Genomic DNA, 24,907 nt, shown 5'->3' with positions numbered 1-24,907 from the left:
TCGCAGGAGGATCTTCTCGGCTCTGTGCTTTGATCTCCAAATTCACGTTTCAACCTCCCCTTGGGGGAGGGAAGGAGGAAAGTTTTTTCTGAATGTGCAACAAAGCCTCCATCCAGAGCGGGCTTTGCAGGGCAGCCCCCACCCCCCGCCCCAACCCAACACAGAGAATTCCTTAACACCCAATTTACATGGAATCATTTCAGATTATACTTAATCACCGAGAGCAGAACACCTATAATTTTGGTGGGGGGGGTTGCTCCTTCCCAGACATTTCTTAAAGCTTCATACTTTCTCTGTCTTATCGACCCCCGCCTGCCCCAATCCTATCTGAACAAGACAGAACAGTTTCCAAAGCATTTCGTAATGTTTCTCTCGATCTACAAAGAACAAAGCAAGAGGCCTCCGTCCCCACCTGCCACTCCCAGGGCAGCTCTCGACCTTCATGCCTCTCACTGAGCGTTGTTGGGGCTGCGAACCCCCGAACCCCGAGGGGCAGGTGTTTCTCGGAGCTGCACTTGCTGCTCCTCACTCTCACCTCTTTCCTCTTTCTTTCTCACCTTTTCACCTCTTTTTCACGTTTTGGTGAACTGGCATCTCCTCCAGGAAACATCTCACCCTGAATGACCTGAACCATGCCTGGGGGCTTCAACGGAAAGGGCTGCAGACCTCCTCACTGTGGCCTGGCTGTGCCCGGCGTCCTGCTGAAGGTCATCTGACTCAGTCCCAGCACCCGGTGTGGAGACGGTCACCGTGCTGGGGACTCAGACCCACTGATGCTCCAGCAAGGCCAGCAGGCGGCCTCCTAGCTCTTGGCTTCCTCTCTTCCGTCTCCAATCAAGACCCGTGGAAATCAAGTGCAATTCTTAAGCAATTTTATGATAAATTCCCTGGGTTTTTTTTTTTTTTTTTAACAATCAAAGGTAGAATTAAAAACAAACAAGAGAAGCCAAATTCAAAAAAAACCTTCCTTAAAATGATGTCCAGAAGACACCTGACTTTTTACCCTAAATCATTAAACATTTCTTCTTTTAAAGAGACACATATTTGATTCAAGTAGTCTAAAATATAATGACCCCCCAAAGAGTCAGTTTTTGGAAAAAAAGAAATACGTGGGGTTTTGCACAACAGGGCTAGGAGAAGGTACGCCAACACTCGGCCCTGCACACTTGGACTTGAGCACATGTTCTCCCAAAGAAGATACACAAATGGCCAATAAACACACAAGAAAGATGCTCAACATCACTGATCATTAGGGAACTACCAATCAGAACCATGAGATACCACCTTATACCTGTGAAAATGGCTACTATAAAAAAGTAGACAAAAACAAAAAATGAAACCAGAAAACTGTAAGTAATGACGAGGATGTAGAGAAACTGGAACTCTCTTATATTGCTGGCGGGAATATAAAACACTGCGGCTGCCATTCTTCAAAATGTTAACCATGTAACGATCCTGCAATCCTACTCCTGGGTATACACCCCAGAGAATCAGAAACAGGGACTGAAGCACAGTAGGGCAATGTTCACAGCAGCATTAGCCACAAAAGCCAGAAGGTGGAAATAACCCAGTGGCCCTCAAAACATGAATGGACACACAAAACGTGGTATATGATGCACTATTACTTAGTAACAAAAAGGCATGAAATTGTGACAGACACAGGCACTGCCACCACCCTACACTGCCTGAAGGCAGAATGGGAACAAAACATAAAAACAGGACAAAGAAAAGATAGAAGAAAGTACAAGTTTGGCGGCCGCTTCTTTTGGTCCCATCAGAACAAGGCAATTACTTTCAAAATTCAAAGAGAAGTTGGCTCGTCATGATGGTTTCCTTCAAGCTTTCTTTCGTTCCCGCTTCCAACAGCCACCCATGATTTCAGACTAGCAACAGCTGAGGGGTTGCGTCCGGCCTGTGCCTTAATACTCACATGAAGCCTCGGACACACCTGAGAATACGCTGGCTTTCCACCGGATCTGAGCCCCCGGGGAGCTACAGCAAAGGAACTATGAGGACACTCTCCCTGTTTGCTTCAAGGGTCCCCGCCTGCTGTCATTCTCCAGACCAGCCTACATCTGACTCCAATGAGCAGTTTATCTTCATTCTTTACCTCCAATAAATCGCACATGGAAACGGCCACTCAACACAGAGCTGACACCCAAGATGGCTTCCTTCTTAATGAGGAGACCAGGATAAGAATAAATCACATATTCGTGGGACCAGGAGTTTCACCAGCACATTCTAGCCAGTACCAGGGTGGGCTTGGCTCGGTCCATCACCTTCCTGCTCCCGGGCGGGGGCTGGCTTGCTCCAGATCATCCCTTTAGTCAATTAAATGACTCACTCACACACACATACATACACACAAGAGCTGTGGTGGTCTTTCCTTTCCCCTGGGACTGTCCTATCCATGTTCTGTAGTGACAGAAGTGCAGTTGTTATCAGATGACTGCAGTGTGGGTGCAAGAGCCCCAGCAGAGGGCGCTCGGGCCGCGAGGAGGGAGCTGACCCGCGGGCAGCAGCGGCAGCGGCAGACCTCGTGGCTGACCACACACCACCTGGGAACACAAACGCACCTCGCCAGCAAACTGCTCAGAGGCGCCCCGTGAGGCGCCCGGTGAGGCTGCACACCTGGCGGGTGTGGACCTGCGTCTCGGCTGCTTCTCACAGGTTGAAGGGGAGTGGTCCCCTCCCACCCCCTCCTGCCTCCATCCCTCCATCCCCCCAAGGAAGAGACGCAGCTGGCTTCACCCCCCGTTCTCCCCCTGTGCCAGGTGGCTGGACCCTCTCTGCCCTCCTCACCCACAAGGAGGGCCCTGGCCCACCCACTGCCCTCTGTCCAGGAGTCTCAGCGAGTGGCCTTTGTCTCCAGCATGTGGGAAGTCATTTAGTGGGTTTTCAGCGATATTTTTACAAGTATATTCTTCACCTCGCCTCTACTTTGTATTTCTACGGGGCCTGCATCCCTCCCCCTGGACCATAAAGTTTGTCTTCAGGGAAGAGCTCTCTTTACTTGAGGAGGGGTGAGCATGTGAAAGAAGAGTTTTTCCTTAGATGACCAGAAGCTGTTGTGAACAGATGAGGCCAGCACCCTCTGCGGGATGAGACCTGTTTGAGACAACAGGTCCTGTCTGCAACCTCAGGACACATCTCAGTGATTTTCTTGGACCTTCAAGGATGACGTTCACTCAGTACGCAGACGTCGGAAGCCCCTGAACTCAAGTGGTGCCTGAAGTGAAGGTGGCAGCTGGGACTCAGGGCCGAACAGCACCCCTGCTCTCGTACCCAAGTGTGAGTCAGTCTGTTCCCAAACACGGCGATTCACAACCAACTGGAGGATCAAACCTCTCCACAGCGGAGTCAAACAGCAACCCCTGCCACACAAAGGCAGCAGCAGTGGCCGTGGTTCCCAGAGGACCAGTGAGCTCCTCTGGCTCATGTCTGGATGAGAAAAGGCAAGTTTTCAAGGGGCGGAAGGACCCAGATGGGGGGACAAGGGACACAATGCTTCTGGTCACTAGGCTACTGTGGGTGTCCTGCTGTGAACATAGGTCATGTGTGCTGGTAGGGACAGTCCCAGCTGAAGAGAAACAGAAAGGCCTATTATTTCATTAGGAAAACGAAGGAACACACACAGGTGAGCGGGAGGTGAGCATACAGGTGGGGGGTAGGTGAGCACACAGGTTAAGGGGGAGGTGAGCACCTAGGTGAGGGGGAGGTGAGCACATAAGTGAGGGGAGGTGAGCACACAGGTGAGGGGAGGTGAGCACACAGGTGAGGGGAGGTGAGCACACAGGTGAGACTGCAGATGGTGACTCCCCAGGGGCATCAAGTTTACAGCAGATTCCCTTTCATCCATTTTTGTCTCTTACTGTCACTGCATCTTCTGGTTCTGATGTGTCACCAAGTGTCCTCTATAATCTAGTAATCTAGTTTCTGATTTAGATAATCTAGCTTCTTGGAACTTTGTGAAGCAGAAGAAGGCTCAGGGTCACACTGTTCTGGGTCCTGGCAGTTTGCTTTCGCGCTCTCCCCTCGTTTTGCCACCAACCGAAAGTACATTTTGCGAAAAGACATTCTACGCAGCTCATACAAGTTAGAAACTGATTCCAGTGTGCCTCGGGAGTTTACGGCACAAACCGAAACATTCCCTAAGCTCCTGGCCATACTTCGTCCTGAATGAGTCCACCCTTGGTTCTCAAGAGAAGCACGTGAAAAGGTAAAGGTTCGGATGGACACTTCTTTTTTTTTTTTAATTTTATTTTTAAACTTTACATAATTGTATTAGTTTTGCCAAATATCAAAATGAATCCATCGCAGGTATACATGTGCTCCCCATCCTGAACCCTCCTCCCTCCCCATACCATCCCTCTGGGTCGTCCCAGTGCACCAGCCCCAAGCATCCAGTATCGTGCATTGAACCTAGACTGGCATCTCGTTTCATACATGATATTTTACATGTTTCAATGCCATTCTCTCAAATCTTCCCACCCTCTCCCTCTCCCATAGAGTCCATAAGACTGTTCCATACATCAGCGTCACTTTTGCTGTCTCGTACACAGGGTTATTGTTATCATCTTTCTAAATTCCATATATATGCATTAGTATACTGTATTGGTATTTTTCCTTCTGGCTTACTTCACTCTGTATAATAGGCTCCAGTTTCATCCACCTCATTAGAACTGATTCAAATGTATTCTTTTTAATGGCTGAGTAATACTCCATTGTGTATATGTACCACAGCTTTCTTATCCATTCATCTGCTGATGGACATCTAGGCTGCTTCCATGTCCTGGCTATTATAAACAGTGCTGTGATGAACATTGGGGAACACGTGTCTCTTTCCCTTCTGGTTTCCTCAGTGTGTATGCCCAGCAGTGGGATTGCTGGATCTTAAGGCAGTTCTATTTCCAGTTTTTTAAGGAATCTCCACACTGTTCTCCATAGTGGCTGTACTAGTTTGCATTCCCACCAACAGTGTAAGAGGGTTCCCTTTCCTCCACACCCTCTCCAACATTTATTATTTGTAGACTTTTGGATCGCAGCCATTCTGACTGGTGTGAAATGGTACCTCATAGTGGTCTTGATTTGCACTTCTCTGATAATGAGTGATGTTGAGCATCTTTTCATGTGTTTGTTAGCCGGATGGACACTTCTTAATGCTTTCGGTGCTTAAAACATACAAAATCAAAGATGATAGACTTACAATGAGCTCAGTTTTTATTTAGAAAGGAGAAACTCTTGAGTTAAAGAAAATGAAGCATTTAATGAAATTTATAGACCTCATTAGCTATATCTTACCAGGAAGTGATACGAATTCTTCTTAGAGAAAAAGAGCAAAGTTTATATGACTCATTTCCAGATTCCTGTGGTTTATTATCCTTATTTCTAAATTCTAATTTGTTGGAAGACTATCTTTAGACAGATAACAAATTTTCCAGTATTCTGACATTTTAACACCCACATAGCAACAAGAATAAACTTTGATGTGAAATCCAAAACCTATGGCTTCTGGATTTAATAAAGACACAGACTTAATACAAAGTTTCCTTTCTCGATAGTATGTTTTAGAGAAAGTGGGTAAGTAACCACTTTTCTAACAGTGGTAAAAGTTGCTAATGGACTGTGGCTCTACTATGTATAACATAGATGCCACATTCTGATACTCCTTTTAAAGAAGAAAATGAATAAAAACGGTACAGCTTAATCTGTTTTGAAATGTGTACTTTTAAAATTTCATAAACATTAACTGATTAGAATGACTAAACACCGCTGAGCTGTGAAGGACAAAATTTCAAGGGAAAGACCCACTGAGCTGAATGAATATGTGACCCGGGTGGGTTCCAACAGCCTGGTTGTAGAGACCCTGCTTGGATGACAGGAAAGGTCTTCCAAAGAAGCTATGACAGAGCAGACGCGAGCAGGCTCATGGGAGGCCTGGCCCCATGGGCAGGCAAGAATCCTGCGACCCCAAGTCCACTGCAAACCCTGTCTTCTCAGTTAGCTGAAGTTACCTTCATTTAGTTCTGCTAATATCTTCTAACCCGCGGGTCACACAGATGGTTGGTCCTGGAGTCCGGGAGCTGCTGCTAACTCTCACATTTTCCCAATAATAATGAAACTGAGCACTGGCTGGAGGGGTGACAGAGGCTGGGGCCTCTGGGGCAGCGACCCATTGGGGGAACCCATTCCAGCAAGGACTCAGGGAGCAGGACACCAGTGCTTTCTTACCAGGGCTGCTGTTGACCTGCAGTGTGGCCTGAGCCCTGGACCTCATGGGAGCCTTCTGGCCCGCCTGCCCTGCTCCCCTGTAGCGCTGACCCCACAGGGTGAGCCTCTGCCCTGCTGCCCCCCCAGGGTGGAGACACCCGCCTCCCTGCCTCCCCACCCTGACTCTCAGCTGCTCAACAGCATCCTATCAAACTCTCTTACTCTTCCCAGGTCAAGAGAGAAGAATCACGTGGCTCCCACACAGATCACCGAGGTTCCCACTTTGGTCAGCCCCATCCGGGGAAGGGAGGTGGAAGTCGGGTCAGGAAGCTGGGAGGTGGTGCTGGTGACCAAGGCAGATGTCCTGGAGTGGGGCTGCTGGCTGTGGAGCTGACCGCCTCGGAGTGTAAACTGAGGAACGCGATGTCGACAGTGAATATTTGGCAGTGGAGACACTGCAGCTGCCTGGGCCCTCCGGTCCCCTGTGGGTGAGGAACAGCATGCAGCCTTGGAACCCAGCACTCACACTGGGACCTTCATGGGTGTGAGCAGCAGAATCTGAAGAGGGGGGCCCGGGCACACTGTCCAGGGAAAGAGGAGGGGCTGGCTTGCACATGAGACCCAGCAGCGAGGGGGTCACCCAAGGGCATTCACTGCAGCAAGAGGGTAGGATGGAGATGTATTCTCTGCACTTTCGTAGACCTGGAATATTTTAATTTTTAAAAAAGTTTTCCTTTTTCTATTTTTTTTAAAGAAAATGTATGTGCAACAGCAAGTAAGAGGAGATGGTTGGGGGCTGCTCTTGTTAGGGGAGGGGTGACCAGAGTAAAGGGTGGCCTGGGCCCCTCTGTGAACAACCAGAGCATCACACACCCAAGTGGCCTGCTGCGCCAGGTACCAGGCTGGATGTAACCCGCTGGGGACCCAGGGTGAGCCCGGCAGCCTCGGGAGACGGGACGAGGGCACGGAGCGTGCAGGTGGGATGTCAAAGGTACCGGATTAGAATAAAAACAGGTACTTCCTGCCGCTGCGTTTCTCCTCCTGCATTCGGGAGGTGATCTGCCGCAGCTGACGTGTTTCTGTTTCCCTGTTCTTGGCGCCTCTCTGCTCCTTTGCTGTGGCGCCTTCATCCAAGCACTTGTCTAGTTGCTCAGTCGTGTCCGACCCTTTTGCGACCCCATGGACTGTAGCCCCCCAGGCTCCTCTGTCCGTGGGATTTCCCAGGAAAGAATACTGGAGTGGGTTGCCATTTCCTTCTCAGGGGATCTTCCCAACCCAGGGATCAAGCTCATGTCTCTTGCACTGGCAGGAGGGTTCCTACCCACTGAGCCGCCAAGGAAGCCCCCTTCAAGCACTGGGAACCGGTTCCGTGTGGTCGCCCCTGTCACATCTCCTGGCGCACACACCTCCTTGCCTCTCCCTCGTTTTCCTTTCTCCCTGAGTGTGGAAATACTCATGCTCCTTGAGTGTGAAGCACTTTTCCTGTCTCCCCACTCCTGCCTGGGCTTCTTCTGGCCCATGTTAGAGACCTGCTTCCTAGATCTTCTATCTTCTTCCTCTTCAATTTGCTTCTTAATTTTGTGGAGTGTCTTCCAGTACATTTCTGAGAAGGACACAAATACTTTTCAGGAACAAAGATTTTGAATCCTTACATGAAAAAGTCCTAGTTGTATATTCACACAACTGACAATTTGTTTAGGCTTTGAATTCAACATTCAAAATCATTTCCGTGAGAATTCTGAAATCTGTGTCCTGGTGTTTTACAGATTCCACTGCAGTTGTTGAGAAATCCACGATCAAATTTGTTCCTGCCATTCTTCTCTCCCTGGGCAAGGTCTTCTCATCTCCTGGGCAAGATACTCAAGAGCCCTTTTAATCTGACTGCCCATATCTTTGGTTCCAGCAAAGTTATTCCTAGCTAATTTACTCTCCTGCACTTAAAAAGAAATCTTACTGTGCTGGATTGTGCTGTGTCAACTCAGCAAGAGCTGGGCACCAGACATCTCAGTGGGAATCCAGGTTAGAGCCAGACCAGAGTGGAACCTGCCTGCGGTTGGGATAGAAGGAAGGAGGACCATCGTCCCTGAGTCATGGTGGTTAGGCAGGAGTGACGGGGGTGATACATGAAAGGTTCCCCACCTACACAATGTGGGTGGATATTCATGTTCTTCAGGGACAGAGCTCCTGTGCTCAGGACTCTTCTGGACCCCCCTCCATGCACCTGTTCACCTGCGTTTTTCATTGTATCCATGATCGTAAACTGTAAGCGTAAATGAATGTTTCTCTGAGTTCTGTGAGTGGCTGGAGCAAATTAACTGACAGAGGAGGGGGTCGGTGGGAACCCTGATTTATAGCCAGTCAGGTGACAGCCTGGACTTGTGACTGGGCTGAAGTGAGGCAGTCTCGTGAGGCAGAGCCCTTAATCTGTGGGGTCTGACGCTGTCTCCAGGCAGATGGAGTTAGAATTGAGTGAAACTGTATGACACCGACTCAAGTGTCTGCTCAGGATGGAAGAACTGCTTAGTGTTTGAAAAAACACATAGAGGAAAAGGCAAAGAACTAGAATAACAAAACTTTGAAAAAGAAGAATGAAGTTGGAAGACCCACACTAACTGATCTCAAACTTCCTCCATAGCTGCAGTGACCAGGACAGTGTGGCCATGGAGTGACAGACAGATCAACGCCACAGAATGGCCTGGAAACACACCCACACAAGCACAGCCAACCCGTCTCTGACAAGGTCCAAAAGCAAGTCTATGAGGAAGCTAGTATTCTCAACAAAAATGGTGTAGAAGCACTTGAACATTTGTAAGCAAGAAAGAAAGAAAGAAAGAAAGGAGAGCCTGGATCCAAAGCTCAGTTCTTTTGCAAAAAACAACTTAAAATGAATCATAGCTCTAAATGTAAAATGTAAAATTATAAAACTTCAGGAGAAAGTCTTCGTGACCTATGGTTACATAAAGCATCCTGAGACATAGGTACCCAAAGCACAATCTATTTAAAAAGTAGATGAGTTGAACTTCACCAGAATTAAAAACTTGGACTCTGTGAAAGGCTCTGTTAAGTAGATGAAAGAAAAGCCATAGATGAGGAGAAAGTACTTGCAAAACTGACACCCAACAAAGGACTTTTGTCCACAAGGAAACTCAAACCCAACAGTAAGAAAACAAATAGTCCAATAAGAAAATGGGCAAAAGATCACAAGAAGCCCCCGTTAGGGAAACACAGGCAGTGCACTGATGAGACAGGCTGGAGGGCTTGCAGGAAAAATCTGACAACACCAAGTGCTGGGAGGCGGATGGTGCAGCTGCTCGGGCAGCCTCGGACGGACTTCAGTTTGAACACAGCCGCATAATCCAACCCTGGTGCTCATCTCAGGAAGTGAAACCTGTCCATGAAGGTCATGGCAGCCCTTCTAGCAACAGCCCCACAACGACCGGCACATCGCAGCAACAAGAGGAATGAACTGTTATCTCCAAGGCATCATGTGGAATGACAAAGTCACAGTTCCATTAATGTAACTGTCTCATATGACAAGATTCCAGTGAAGCAGACAGATAAGCTGTTGTCAGGGTCAGTTTCTCTGGGGTGTCAGTTTCTCTGGGGTGAAGGATAGTTCCATATCCTGACTGTGGCAGGGGTTGTGATGATGCAGAAGTGTGATGAAATTCCATACACTCCACACCCTGCAAGAATGTGTGAACTCCGAGCAGGGATGTACCAACGTGCATCTTCTGGTTTGAACACCATACTATGGGTGTAGGACATCAAGGATGGGGATCTGGGTGAAGGGCACACAGGACTCTATTTCTGCAACTTTTATGTGAGTCAATACAGTGTTTAAATTGGGCAGACTTCGTAACATGACTCTACGATCTATAGGGAAGCAGTTTTTCTAAGCAGGAATAATATTCTCAAAGAGTTTCATCAAAAATATTCAGGCATGTGTTATAAATGCACATTTCCAGAGCCACTAAATCAGAAACTATGGAAGCAGATGAGGAATCTGCATTGTTTTCAAGTTCTTGAGCTATTTTATGATCAAACAAGTTTGGGGAGCACTGGTTTAGGTAGAGACTATACTTACGGAGGCAGAGGTAAACTTTAATCATCTAGAAATTTTGCTTGTCTAGAGTCCTTGGATGCTAGATAAAGTGAGAGCTTGTACATTAGCACTGACAGGTGGGCTGTACATTTTTCTCATTCATGTTCAGGATGCTCAGATACTGCAGGGAAATGGCAGCTGGGTGACACCCTCCCTGTGGGACACACGGGGCCATGAATGAGAGGAGAGGCTGCAGAGGAGGCGGGCCATTCTCTTTGGTGCCGCGCTTGTCCACATACCACTGTGTCCTGTGGGCCCAGGCCAAGGGGACCACCACATACCACTGCGTCCTGTGGGCCCAGGCCAAGGGGACCACAGGGGGCTGTGGAGGAGCCAGGGAGGGTGTCCCCCAAAGTCCACTGCAGCCCTAACCCCCACCCTGAAACCGTATTCAGAGATGAGGCTTTTGAAGAGGTAATTAAGGTTAAATGAGGTCATAAGGGTGAGGCCCTGATCCAAGAGTCATTGGGAGTGAGTAAGCGCAGAGAAGGAGGGCCATGAGAGGGCTCAGGGAGGAGACGACCATCAGCACACCAAGGAGAGAGGCCTTAGGAGGAACCACCTGCCGGTACCTAGATCTCGAACGTCCAGCCTCCAGACTGTGAGGAACAGATGTCTGTTGTATGTGCCGTGGCAGTGTGAGTGGGCTAAGACACCAAGGAAGCACGGACCCCCGAGAGAGGCGCAAGGGGAGCTGGGAGCAGGTGTGGAGGATGAGGACCAGGTGGGGCTGGGATGAGAGACGCATCTCACACCCACACCTGCTGTCTTCCTTCTGCTGTGAACCTGAGCACCTACTCCAGGCAGCCAGAGCTGGTCACAGCTACCCATGCAAGCTGCCCTGACCCCCAACCTCCCCTTGAAGCTGCCAGGACCCCCCAGGGGCAGCCTCTGAGGCAGGGATGCAGTCTGGCCTTGGCTCCCCTCCCCCCCCCCCCCAACGCCACACCCCAATCCAGGAGGCGCAGGTCTGTTGGGAACAGCCTCTCCCTGAAGGTGTAAAGTGGGCACTGCCTGAAACAGGTGGCACAGGCTGGCACAGGCCCCAGGCCATTGGTCCAGGCTACGTTTGGAATTAGCAGAACATTAATTTTATGGTACTCTGGTTTATTGGAACTCATTGGAAAAGACCCTGATGCTGGGCAAGATGGAAGGCAGGAGAAGGGGATGACAGAGGCTGAGATGGTTGGATGGCATCACTGACTCGATGGACATGAGTTTGAGCAAGCTCTGGGAGTTGGTGATGGACTGGCATGCTGCAGTCCAAGGGGTTGCATAGAGTCAGACATGACTGAGCAATTGAATTGAACTCTGATTTAACATTGTCCTTGGTATCTAATCAGACATTCAAGTAGACACACAAATATCAAATCAAATAAGTATGACCGAGCCCCTTTGCTGTTTACCTGGAACTATCACAGTGTTGTGAATTGGCTATACTTCAATACAAAATAAAAAGTTAAAAATCAAACCAAAGTATGTTGCTCCCCACCTCACAAATGTGACTCAGTTTAGACTATGAACAAAGACCCTAAAGAGTGCTGGTGATTCCTGCGACTGTAACAGTTGAGAAATGGCTTAAACAGAGATACCTTCTTTCACTCTGAGAAACCTTATTCTTTAATTTCCCCTAACTTGCTAAAGAGAAACGCTGCTGAGGAAGATCCTCCCTTAATTATTTCTATGACGCTTAACAGTTAAGTCTGCCCTGGGCTCAGAACTCGTCATTCTGGCTGAGAGTGTGCTGCATGTAAATTATACCCTCAGTATTCAGTCACATAGTTTCCGCGTGACTCAGGTTCTCCCAGAGAATCCAGCACACGGCAGAAGCCGACTCAGCAGTTTCTCTCACGAGGCCACCTCCCCACTGACTCGCCAACCCTTGAAGGCTCAGGGCTGAGATGAGCGTGTCCAGAGACCCCTTGCGGGTGCAGAGTTCCACATGTGAGGGCACTAAAGCAGGGGACCCTGGGGCTGACCGCCAGCCAGCACTCTCACACGCAATGGGACATTTTAATTTCCCAGTTAGGATATGAAAGCTCTTACTAGCTCTCCGCTGAAGTGGCTGTGATTCTTGGTTCTAAAACCAGCAGTGTGTGTGCTGGGAAAGCATCTGCAAAAGGGCAGGCACGTCCCAGAACCGTGACCCGCGGGCTGGACATGCTCCACGGACAGAAGGACCGGGGTGGCGCCAGGAGTCCCAGGCCCGGTGCTCACTCTCCATGCGCCAATGATGGTTTGCAAACTCATATCCAAATGCCAGCTGAGATGCAAGGTGATGTGAGTGTGCGCCCAGAGCCCTCGGCTTCCTGATTCTGGATGCTCAGGTCACAACCGGGAGGACAGAAGACTCCGTCCTCCTCAGAGACCTGAAGCTGCTGTGGACTCAGAGCTCCACCAGCTCACATACCCCTCAGAGGGGAAGGACAGCCTCCCAACAGCTCTGCAACAACTAGGCGCTCAGTGTGGCTGTGGGTGAACCAGGACCGCCCAGTGCAGACAGGACAGAGCTGCCCCTGTCCTGCGTGACTGTCAACATCAACCCGAGTGCTCCCACCACTACCAGAGACCCTGCCGGCTCCTGGGAGACACACGCTGGCTCTTCTCCTGCCTCACGGCTGGAGGAGCAGCAGGAAAACCACTGAGCCTCCCGGCGCCCTCGCCACCTTCCCCTGTTACTAGTGCATCTATTATCACCAGCTGTTCTGAGTGCACCACCCGTGGCCACTGGGCCGCTCCTGGAATAGTCATCTCAAAAAAGTTCATTTGGAAAAGTAAATCCAAATGCAAAAGAACTTTCTATGTGTGTGGACCAGCATGAATGGCACAGAACCTAAAAGCTGGTGAAGCAGCTTTGGTAACAGAAGCAACAGGCAAACCCAAACCTAAAGAAGAAAGGGTAAAGAACTCAGATCATCCAGAGAACTATGTGAAATAGCCCACAAGAGGGACGTGGTGGTCCCAGGCACCATTCAACTCTCAGGGTTTCTTCAGCATCACTTTGAGTTCAGCAAACAGAAAGCTTGATGCCAGAATTATAAGCGGCTCTAATTTCAGAAGCCGATTATCATTATAAATCATTCCATTATACTGAGATTTCAGTTTTCAAAACCCAGAGTTTAGAAAAAAGCACTTCATTATACAGCAGGATCGCAAGGAATCGCAATGTGGGACAGACCCCAGCACCTCACTGCAAGGAGAACGTTTCCACGCCTCCTACAGCTTCTTCCTGGTTGGGCTTTGGGGGGCTGCTCCCCACTCTGACGTGGCCCAGCCCCTGAGGAACACATTTCTCCCGCCCTGGGGGATTAGGTCCTGGGAGGGGCTTGTCCAGCAAGATGGGGCCTGAAGCGTCTGCTGTTGGTGGGGCAGCCAGGACCGGACCAGGAGGCAGACAGAACAGGCCTGGGCCCATCCCCAAGAGCCTGGGGCAACTTTAGGTCTCTGTTTTGGGGTAACTTGCTACAGAGCTTAAAGTGGGTGCAGACACATTGAGGCAGTGGCTTGTTTTCAAAGCTGGACGAAGAGAATATTTGGTTCTCATCCTCACTTAACACCTCATCATGTGGTCAGTTCGCAGGATTCCCTCGACGTCCCATGGACTTTGGGACACCCCCCAGGCTGAGACCTTGAGACCCTTCTTGACCTCTTCCTCCGGCCCCCTGCCCTGCCGTGGTTTCTAGTCTGACCTCAGCCTACACCCATTTCCAGCTCCGTGGACTTCTGTTACCTGCCCGTCAGGTCCACCTCCTGCACAGCGCATCTCAGCTCGTTCCCCAGACCCGGGCCCCCTCCAGCTGCCCTGCTCAGGGGTGGCCCTGCTCCACTAGAAACTCAGACCTTTCCTGGATACCCCCACCCCTGCAGCTGCTCAGCACTGCCCAGGCCCCCACCTCCTGCCCTCTGCCTCCACCCACCTCAGCCCGTGTGACTGGGCTGCATGGGTCCTGCTCCCCAGTCTTGAGCCAGACCCTCCACACTTGCCTCCTGGCTCCAGCTCCTTCCCAGGCCAGGCTCCTGTGAAACGCTGTTCCCCCTCCTCCAGGCAGCGCCTACCAGGATGGTGCTTGGCACCCAAGAGGCAGCAGGCACAGGTGCTGAGAGCACAGAAACTCCCTCCCACCCCCAGACGGCAGACATACCTGGGTGAGCAGCTGGTCGGGCGCCAACTGGTTGATCCACCGTGTGTAACGCTCGGTGGAGTTGGGGGGCTCCCTCATCACTTGACAACCGATAATCTGTGAAACAATAACAAACAGGACTTAAAGCCATGCAGCCTTGGGGGCAGCCCCATGTTTTGATAACTTTCTCCATTCAGCTTCTAAATAAACAAGAGCTGCAGCCCTAACAGCTCATTGCCCCCCCGCCGGCTCCCTCTGTCTAGGCTGCCACAGCAGCCCCCATGGTGATGCCATCAGACAGGCACTCCTGCCCCAGGAAGAATCCATGCTAGCTGCCATATAAATCCTCTCCTGTACCCTGCCAGATTACTTCTCACCCCTCCTTCTGCTCTTGGTTCTGGAACCTGGCCCTGCCTCCTCCTGGCCATGGACACCATCCCCTCTCCACAGCTTCGCAGGCTGACTCCCAGCACCCAACACCTAGGGAAGCCCCCCTGCATGCTCTCCTCGGGTATCTGCTTGCAGTGCATTTAAACACCCTTAAGAATGCTCAGAGGTAAAGGGTCCAGCCATCCCGTCAGTGAGGCAGCCTTGGAGAGAGGCTGGCCCCTCCCGCAGATATCAGGGGTCCTGATGCTCAGAGACCAGCAGCCCCAGGGCTCAGACGCAGAGAATGGGCTGGTTTCCGAGGGAGGAGCCCCTCGCAGTGCAGGAGGAGGCCTTTCTCCCCCTTTCTGGCCAGGGGAGGGCAGCTGGGGTGTCCGAGGATGGCAGAAAGCCTGCCCCTGGGTGAGGGTCCTATGAGGCTCTCACAGGCTGGCTGACCTCGGAAGATGACACTAACCTCTGATTCCAGGCTTTGTCTTCCCCACCTTCCCGACCATCGGGTAACAGTGAGGAAGGTCAAGGGTGGCTGGCTGACTTATGTCACTGCCTAAGTCTCCTTATTGAGAAATGCGCAAAAGTCACCTCGTGAGTTTCTTAAAACTTCCTCTAATATACACAACACTTACACATGGTGATTAATTTATATTAATTCAGTTATGCTACTGAAGAGTTTTCAGAAGGGTTTTGTCTGCTTTGCTTGAATTTTGTTGCTGTGGTTGTGTTGTGTGATCCTGTTATACATATACACATCTCCATTCATTTTCAGATTCTTTCCCCATACAGGTTATTATAGAGTACTGAGTAGAGTTCCCTCTGCTATACAGTAGGTCCTTGTTTGTTGTGGTTTTTTAATCCGTTCTTGACAGAGAGAGAGAAATGGTAGATTTGCATGTAGTAGTAAGAAATAACACACAGAGATCCCATGTGTATTATTACTTGGTTTCCTCTAATGGTAACATCTTGAAAAACCAACACTTGGCTTCCACTGGGCTCAGGGACACTGGGCGTGTCCACGGCCACAGGGGCCTCTCCTGGTGCCTTCATGGCTGCTTCCCGCCCCCCCAGCCACCCACACCCCCCCCACCCGCCCTGCCCCGTGCCCACACTGCTAGCTCGGGGCCACAAACCTGCTACTTCAATGCCGTAATTCTTTCAAGAACGCTGCAAAAATGCAATCACACTGTGTGTAGCCTTTAGCAATTGGGTGATTCCCTGGAGATTTGTTCCCTTTTTTTTTTTTTTGGCTGAAAAATACTCCACAGCTTAACCCTCTACAGGACACCTGGGCTATTTCCAGTTTGAAGCTGTTACTATTATTCTGCTGCACTCATGTAGGGGCTTTTGTGTGAACAGAAGTCTTCGTTTCTCTGGGACGAACGCCCAGGAGTGTGACTGCGGGGCGTACGGTAGTTTCATGTTTTACGACACTGTTTCCCTGAGCGCCACTTCCATCCCCACAACAGCACGTGTGACCAGTTTCCCCGCGTCCTCGCATGTGTTTTGGTCTAGCTTTTCCAACAGGTGTATGCGGACTCGCGCTTAGAACACGCATCCCCAACGGCTCGTGAGGCTGAACCTCCTTCCGGGGGCTTATTTCTCATCTGCCTGACCCTCCAGAGAAGTGTCTTTCATCCATTTCCTGATTAGGATAAAACACACTTGGCCATAGGTGTGTATTTTTTTTACATATTACTGAATTCTGTGAACCTTTTATGTATTTCTCCTAAAAGCACATACTAAACACAGTTACAAATCAGAACAGCTCTTGAATGAGCAGCTTGCCCAGTGTGAGGCTGCAGGACTGAATTGACCAAGGCATATATTTTTAACTGTCTATTCCATCTGTTTTCTGGTATTGTTGACACTGGCTTGCATTTGATGGCTGAACAGAAAAGGTCTTGAAGAAAAAAGGAAACGTGGATCAAAGCTGTGAGATAGAAACCCTCTGTTTCAAAAGTATTCCCAAACATGAAGATGAAGAGGCTTAACTTCTGTATAAACAGCCAGGCTCCGGCCCCACACTGCTGTGTCATGAACAGCTGCTGGGGGTGGAGGGTCAGGCTAGCACAGCCCAGCCCACGCTGAGAGACACGCTTTTAGCCAGACCGCGGGCAGGCGGACATGGCCTTTCTGGGACATGAGCTGACTCACGCTATTTCCTCAGTGAACACCTGAGCCCCCTTCCCAAACCACGCCTTCCACTCTGCCTCCGAGGAAGGCTGAACCACACTGGGTGGGGTCTCACAGGGAGCAGGGCTAGGAGGACATGAAATGAAGCTGGAGCTTCAGGGGCTGGCTGTTCTTGGAGGCTTTAATCAATGTGAGTGTTGGTCTACAAAGAATGAAAGGATATTTTGTTTGCCTTGTGAAAGTTGGACACTCAGTCGTGTCCGATTCTTTGTGACCCCCATGGACTGTAGCCCGCCAGGCTCCTCTGTCGATGGGGTTTCCCAGGCAAGAATACTGGAATGGGGTTGCCACTTCCTTCTCTAGGGGATCTCCCTGACCCAGGAATTGAACCCAGGTCTCCTACATTGGCAGGCAGATTCTTTACCATCTGAGCTACCAGGGAAGTCCTTTGTTTGCGTTAACACTTTTTAAAAGAATGCTGGCCTGGGCCACAGGGCAGACAAAGGCAACCCATAAACAGAGGCACCTGTGGCAGGGCGCCGAGCTCCTCTCCTGAGCTGCCTGCCCTGCCTTCATGCCAGGCCGCTGTGGACACCACGCCAGCACAGGGCCCGTACACAGTCAGTGCTCAGTAGGCACAGGCTGAACGAATACAAAGAGTGGGAGACTGAGAAAACACTTCAAGAAATAATGGTCAAAAATTTTTCCAAATTTGATGTAGGCTATAAAACCACAGATCCCAGAAATTCAACAAAGCCTCATTAGAGTCAACCTGTTAAAAAAAACCAAAAACTTAAGTTTGTACATCATAACCAAAGTGCTAAAAACTAATATTAAAGAAAAAATCTTAAAAGCAGTCAAGAGAAAAACACCCATTACACAGAGAGGCATAAGGAAGATAGCAGACTTCTTGGCAGAAGCTATGGAAACCAGACAAGGGGGAGGGATCTTTTTAAAAAAATATTTTATTTGTGTTTATTTGGCTGAGCCTCGTCTTAGATGTGGCATGCATAATCTTCAATCTTCGTTGCGTCATGCAGGATCTGTTTTTAAGTTGCAACATGCGAACTCTTGGCTGTGGCATGCGGGATCTAGTTCCCTGACCAGGGCTCAAAACCAGGCCCCCTGCATTGGGAGCACAGAGTCTTAGCCACTGGACCACCAGGGAAGGGCCAGGGAGAGGCATCTTTAAAGAAAGAAAGGACTTCAACCTAGAATTCATTAGCCAGCTGCTATAGCTTTCAAAAATTAAAGCAAAAGAGACTTTTTCAGAAAAACAAAAGCCAAAATAATTCATCACAAGAAGAGTTAAATTACCAAAAAAAGATGAAGGAAGCTCTTTGGGGGAAAAGAAGACGATCTGACTGATAACAAGGAATGGTAAGTGGCAGTTATGGTAAACGTGTGTAAAAGCAGAAGACATTTTGCCATGTGTAACCTCTTTATAAGATAGTTGATTTTGGTAAAAAGAAAAACAACTAGCATGGGGTTTACAGCATAAACTGTGTGACGGGATGTGATTCTGTGATCTTACGCTCCACGTGAGATTCTGCCATCTATCTGCGGTAGAGTGTGAGGGGTAAGGTACACGCTGCACGTGGCCCGAAGCCGACCACTGAAAACCAGCGAAACAGAGAGGCATAGCGGATAGAGAAACAGCACAGGTGAAGTGGTATCAGGGCAAACACGGAAAAGGGGGAGCCAGGAGGAGAGAGGCTCGAGGCCAAACACAAACCAGAAGATGAAGACCAATCACGTAAAGTGCCGAAGGAACATAGTAACAAAAAGCAAAAGTCAGTGAAATAGAAGGAAAAGGGGGAAGGGACTGGCATGTGGCTGAGTTAGGAGGGGGGCCATTGCAAGGTGGCTTGGCTTGGCTGTTGCTGGCATCAGTACCCACATGCAAGCTCTTACTGAGGAACTGAATTTTTAAATTTATCTTTAAAAGTTAATTATTTTTATTTATTTGGCTGAGCTGGGTTTTAGTTGTGGCTCATGGGATCTTTAGCTGCATGTGGGATCTAGCTCCCCAACCAGGGATCAAACCTGGGTTCCCTGCATCGGGAGCATTTCCATTGGGAGTTTTCACCACTGGACCATCAAAAAATTCCGTTTCTGGGACCATCTGAGAAGTCCCAGAAACTGAATTTTTAAAATTTCACTAACCTCAGTTCTTCATGGAAATGAGAACTGATACTACAAACCCACATAACAAACCAGACAACAAGCTTGAATAGGAAGTTGTAAAATGAGCCCAGGACCTGCACCTTGAATTCTGAGAGGAAGGCAGCCCCCACTCCCCACCCACTGTCTTCACGGTGTGGCTGGAGGGCCCCTCCCGCAAGCCCTCTCAAAACCACGGCCTGAGGATGAAAAGTAAGGGGTGGGGGTGGGGGGAAGTGTAGAGCATAAAATTTTATTAACTACATTTATGAAATTAGTTCCTAATTTATGTTCATCAATAGTTTAAAGATTACTAAAATATAAACAAAAATTAGATTTCATTAAGAACTAATTGCCTTATGGATCCAATCCTCAAAATACTTAAAGTGGGTACATTTAGGAACGGAGGCAGTGCTTTACTATTTTAAGTTAGATTAACTATTTTCCTTATTTCATACTCCCAAATGCTTCTTGTCATCAAAAATCTTTTCTGAATCATGACTTACAGATCAACGTGTAACAACCTGGGCAACAACCACCACCAGGGAACAGGGTCATTCAAACACCCCCCTAGCTCCCGAGGGGCTCACCCGTGTTTACTCATCAAGAGCAGGATGTATCAGGTGTGACGGGGTGTGGTGCGGCCACGCTCCCCGAAACCTACACACACAGACGCGTGCTGTCCACGTGCGGCAGTTACATCAACACGGGGCAGATGCGGAAGAACACCGCTCCGTCACTGTGATGTTTAACCTGAGAAACTTCTCTGGACGGTAGGAGGTGAGGTGCCCTCATCGCCTCTGCCTCTCAAATCTCCCGGGCACTGGACCAGGTCCATCTTCAGCAGGGCTCTTGTAGCCTCCCCACAGCCCCCCAGTCACCTTCTTCCCCTCCCGACTCACCCCACCTCCCAAATACCAAGAGATGGGTGCCTGGCCTGCAACACGCCCCCTCCCCAGGCTCCATCAGGGCCAGCCATGGACACAGAGGCCCCCAAGCCCACATGCAAACCCATCCCCAGGCGCTGCAGGCCAGAGGGCTCCCCAGCAAGTCTCTAGTGCTGTGAGGCAGAGCTGGACCATGGGGTCCGGCCACCAGACTCCGTCCTGTGTGACTAAGTGAAGCCCCCATCTGCACCCACTTCTTCCAGCCTCTGCTGGGTACACAGATGGTGCCCACTGTGTGCGAGGTGCAGTGAGGACCGAGCCAGAAGTGAGGCAGCTCCTACTGGGCTTTAGGTGCTGACAGCAGACCCACCCGCCTCCCAGCCTCATGCAGCGTGAGCTCCTTGCCAGCCCCTTCAAACAGCTGTGCCCTCTCTGCAGCGCTGGCACCGCTCCCGGGCACACACTCAGCCTGACCAAGTCAGTGCCTCTCTGTGGACAGAGGTCACAGTGGCCACACCCACAGGGCAGGATGAGGCTGCACTGCGCAGAGGGGAGATGACTGCCCTGGTGTCACCTGAAGATGGAGACTGGCCCACAGTGCCTGCCTCCCGCCTCATGTTCCCACCAGGCAGGGTGGGCAAAGGCCAGGTCACCGAGGACTCCTCCCGAGCCCCCTGGAGACTCACATACGGGGATGTAGGGAAGTCCTGCCATCGCCCTGTCCAAGAGCACAGGGAAGGACCCGCCCACGAGTGCTGGAAAAGCTCTGTGCAGCCCTGAACCTCCGCAGGGTGCTCCCTGCCTCCTCCGCACCTTCACCCTCAGTGCCTCCATGTTCCTGAGAATGCAGAGCTCCCACCTCTGCCCATCACAGGCGACCCTCAGGGAGGGGCCCGGAGCAAACACAGCGGCTTCCCTGACCCCACCCAACTCCTGTCCCAGAGCCGACCCCCGCTCCACAATGCTCAGTAGGTGGGTGGGGAAACGCCTGTCATACCATCTCAGAAGTTTTGCAGAGAATATGCAGCTGCACGATTTATGGGAGCTGCCACCCTCATAATCAAGTGGCTTTCTTGTAAATGGCCTTAAAGAAGTAATGACCAAGGACAAACATATACTTAGCATTCATTTCATTCTTTCCAAACAAACTATATGATATAATCAACAAAACCACCAACTGGCAACTGCAAATCAAGATTTTTGTAGGTCATGACTTTCATAAAACCCGGCTCCACAGTAACAACCCTTCTCAAGCTGGTTTTGTCTGGTGCAGCAGGGCTGCTCTGAATCCCTGGTCTCACTGCAGACCTGTGATGTGGGAGGAAGCACAGCTGCGCCACTGCTGGGAGAAAAGCTTCTCCTTTGTTGGAAAAGTATCCAGTGCACTTAACACAAGCTTAGCGAGAAAAGCCTAACCTCGAACCTCAAACAATGTTTAAATTAAGATTAAGATAAACTGGAAGATTAAGATAAGCTTTACTGTATTGCACACAGTAAAGACTCTGCCTGCAATGTGGGAGACCTGGGTTCGATCCCTGGGTTGGGAAGATACCCTGGAGAAGAGAAAGGTATTCTGGCTTGGAGAATGCCATGGACTGTATAGTCCATGGGGTCGCAAAGAGTTGGACACAACTGAGTGACTTTCACTTCACAAGATAAACTGACACGGCCTATATTTTCCCCAAGTTCCTTATATATGCCTAGATTTCAAGGTCTTTGAACTTACATGTTGTTCAGTTGCTCATTTGTGTTCAACTCTTTGTGACCCCATGGCCTGCAGCATGCTAGGATTCCCTGTCCTTCACCATCTCCTGGACCTTGCTCAAATTCATGTCCATTGAGTCAGTGATGCCATCCAACCATCTCATCCTCTGTTGCCCCCTTCTCCTCCTGCCTTCAATCCTTCCCAGCATCAGGGTCTTTTCCAATGAGTCAGCTCTTTGCATCAGGTGGCCAAAGTATTGGAGCTTCAGCTTCAGCATCAGTCCTTCCAATGAATATTCAGTGTTGATTTCTTTTACGATGAACTGGTTTGATCTCCTTGCAGTTCAAAGGACTCTCAGGAGTCTTTTCCAACACCACAGTTTGAAAGCATCAATTCTTCGATGCTCAGCCTTCTTTATGGTCCAACTCTCACATCAATACATGACTACTGGAAAGACCATAGTTTTGACTATGCAGACCTTTGTTGGTAGTGATGTCTCTGCTTTTTAATATGCTGTCTAGGTTTGTCATAGCTTTTCTTCCAAGGAATAAGCATCTTTTAACTTCATGGTTGCAGTCACTGTAGTGATTTTGGAGCCTGGGAAAATAAAATCTGTCACTGTTTCTACTTCTCTATCTATTTGCCATAAAGTGATGGGACCAGATGCCATGATCTTAGTTTTTTGAATGTTGAGTTTTAAGCCAGCTTTTTCACTTTCTTCTTTCACCCTCATCAAGAGGCTTTTTAGTTCCTCTTTGCTTTCTGTCATTAGAGTGGTATCACTGCATATCTGAGGTTGTTGATATTTTTCCTGGCAATCTTGATTCTGGCTTGTGATTCATTCAGCCCGGCATTTCACATGATGTACTCTGCATATAAGTTAAATAAGCAGGGTGACAGGATACAGCCTTAATGTACTCTTTTCCCAATTTTGAACCAGTCCACTGTTCCATGTCTGGTTCTAACTGTTGCTTCTTGACCTGTATATAGGTTTCTCAGGAGGCAGGTAAAGTGGTCTGGTATTCTCATCTCTAAGAATTTCCCACAGTTTGTTGTGATCCACACAGTCAAAGGCTTTAGCATAGTCAATGATGCAAAAGTAGATGTTTTCTGGAATTTCCTTGCTTTTTCTATTATCCAGTGGATGTTGGCAATTTGACCTTTGGTTCCTCTGTCTTTTCTAAACCCAGCTTTCACCTCTGGAAGTTCTCAGTTCACGTACTGTTGAAGACTAGCGTGAGGGATTTTGAGCCTTACCTTGCTAGCATGTGAAGTGAGCGCAAATATACAGCAGCTTGAACTTCTCTGGCATTCCCTTTCTTTGGGACTGGAATGAAAACTGACCTTTTCCAGTGAGAACCGCCAAAAGTAACTTCACATGTGAGCCAATCACAAAAAAGTGGGGGGAATAATACATCTAAAAGTATCTCACTCTCTACAATGTCAACACTGGTTACAAAATTCTTCACACAAAATTCTTTCAAGGCAAAATGTGTTCTCAGTGTTTAGAAACTGCGTGTCATTCCCAGTTATGTGAAAATCGCCTCTGATGTTTCCAGACCTGGACCAGCTCTCACCCGCTAGCTGAGGGAGAGGCCCCACCCACGAGGACGGGCCTGCGATGCCAAGGGCGATGTACTCAGGATGCAGGATGTAAGGCTAGGAGGCGACACCGCTCACGTGAGGCAGCTGGACACAGGACACAGGTGACACCAGGCCCACCACGCCCACAGGAGTAAGGGTCCATGGGTCAGTGATAACCTGGGCTCGTGCGCACACAGGCCCTACCAGTGACCACTTCCGGGTTCCTGAAGTTGCAACCAGAGAGCGCAGGCTCAGTGCCTGGCAGAGCCCTCACTCGGGTTCCCTGGAATGTGATTAGGGGCACGTGTAAGAGAAGGGCCAGGTGAGTGGAAGTCGAACACCATATCACATTCTGAGGAAAAGGCAGAGATTGGGCCATCCCGGAGGCTTGAAGGATGGGGGTGCTGGTCCCCACACACCCCTGCAGAAGCATTCGTCTCGCTCACACGCTGCATCAGCAAGTCAGCACTAGGGACCCTCTCTGCTGTCTTCACATCTTTCAGTGTTCTGCACGCTGGACATTCCCACAATGGCCACCCTATTGAGGACATCTGTGGCACCTGGTGAGCAAAACTTTCGGATCCAGAGGTCTGGGCACCACGTCTCCCTCTCTGAGGTGAGGGTCCATGCAGAGAGAGGCACAGGACTGGGCAGGTCTCCCTAGTCCTCTTGGGGTCCTGTTTACCCCTGACCCTCGTTGAGAGTGGGGTCTGGAGAAGCACAGGCCTACTGTCTGGCCCTCAGGCTGCAGAGCCCTGGAGGAAGTTGGTGGTCGTCAACAACATGGAGACCGGCAGCCCCAACGGGGCTGTCACAGCACAAACCCCAGAACCCTGTGACACAGAGCTGTGGGCCATTCAACGTGATGTGGCTGGGGCACATGGTCACACTGCCCACCAGCAGCTGGGCACTCTCAGACCACACTGAAGCATGAGGTTGAGTGGCTCTATAGCTATGCAGACGAGGGTGGAGGTCCCAGGTCACCCACCTGTGGCTCTGACCTCTCCCTCAGCTGTACCCACAGCATCATGGGGGTCCCCTAGGACCTACGGATAGAGCAGGTCTGCAGGCAAGCTAGTATCATACGCTGGCACAACCCAAAAAGGGACTGATACTGCAGCCCAGTCCCATTCAGACAGTTCCAAGGCCCCGGAAGCCTGGAATGTCCACCTGTGGAAAGCGGGGAGGTGGCTAGGGCAAGGACATATACAAACCCACAGGCCCTGGTCAGCATGCAGGGGAGTTTGCTGGGAAGAGCAGACCTCTGAGACACTGCAGATGGACCTGGGAGCACTGGGAGCAGCTTCTGGTAGGCAGTGCTGGCTGCTGGGCCAGAGTAGAGGATGTGGGTTCCTTTCTAAAGGCTGCTCTAGCTACCACCACCCCTGACCTCCTGGTCACGGAACAGACTCTGGGCCACGAGGAACCGGCCCAAGGATTCTAGCAGCCCTGGTGAGTTGGCGACACCGGCCCCCAGGCCACGCACTGGTTCCCTTGATGCTACCTTGGCCGAAGGGCCATTTGTCAATAGAGGAGCAGCTGGGTATTTTTGAGCCTCCCTCAAGTCCAGCCTTCTGGAAACGTTCAGCCTGAGAAGCAGTGGCGTGGACTCTCA

The 24,907-nt window shown here is 50.0% G+C and overlaps 1 protein-coding gene across 8 annotated transcripts in view; it reads right to left on the bottom strand.

The window, feature by feature from the left end:
- B3GNTL1 (UDP-GlcNAc:betaGal beta-1,3-N-acetylglucosaminyltransferase like 1) overlaps positions 1-24,907 on the bottom strand; it is a 132,075-nt gene that overhangs the window by 61,560 nt on the left and 45,608 nt on the right. For all 8 annotated transcript variants that reach the window (XR_009731427.1, XR_009731428.1, XR_009731429.1 and 5 more), the window contains one exon: positions 14,458-14,553. Coding sequence is in view for 5 of the 8 variants with exons in the window: in XM_061392431.1 (XP_061248415.1) it covers positions 14,458-14,553 (96 nt within the window). In the remaining 3 variants the exon portion in view is untranslated. The remainder of the gene's footprint in view (positions 1-14,457; positions 14,554-24,907) is intronic.

Source organism: Bos javanicus, chromosome 19 (assembly GCF_032452875.1).
Source record: "Bos javanicus breed banteng chromosome 19, ARS-OSU_banteng_1.0, whole genome shotgun sequence".
In the NCBI taxonomy this organism is placed as follows: Eukaryota; Metazoa; Chordata; class Mammalia; order Artiodactyla; family Bovidae; genus Bos; species Bos javanicus.
This window is presented reverse-complemented; position numbering and strand designations above follow the sequence as displayed.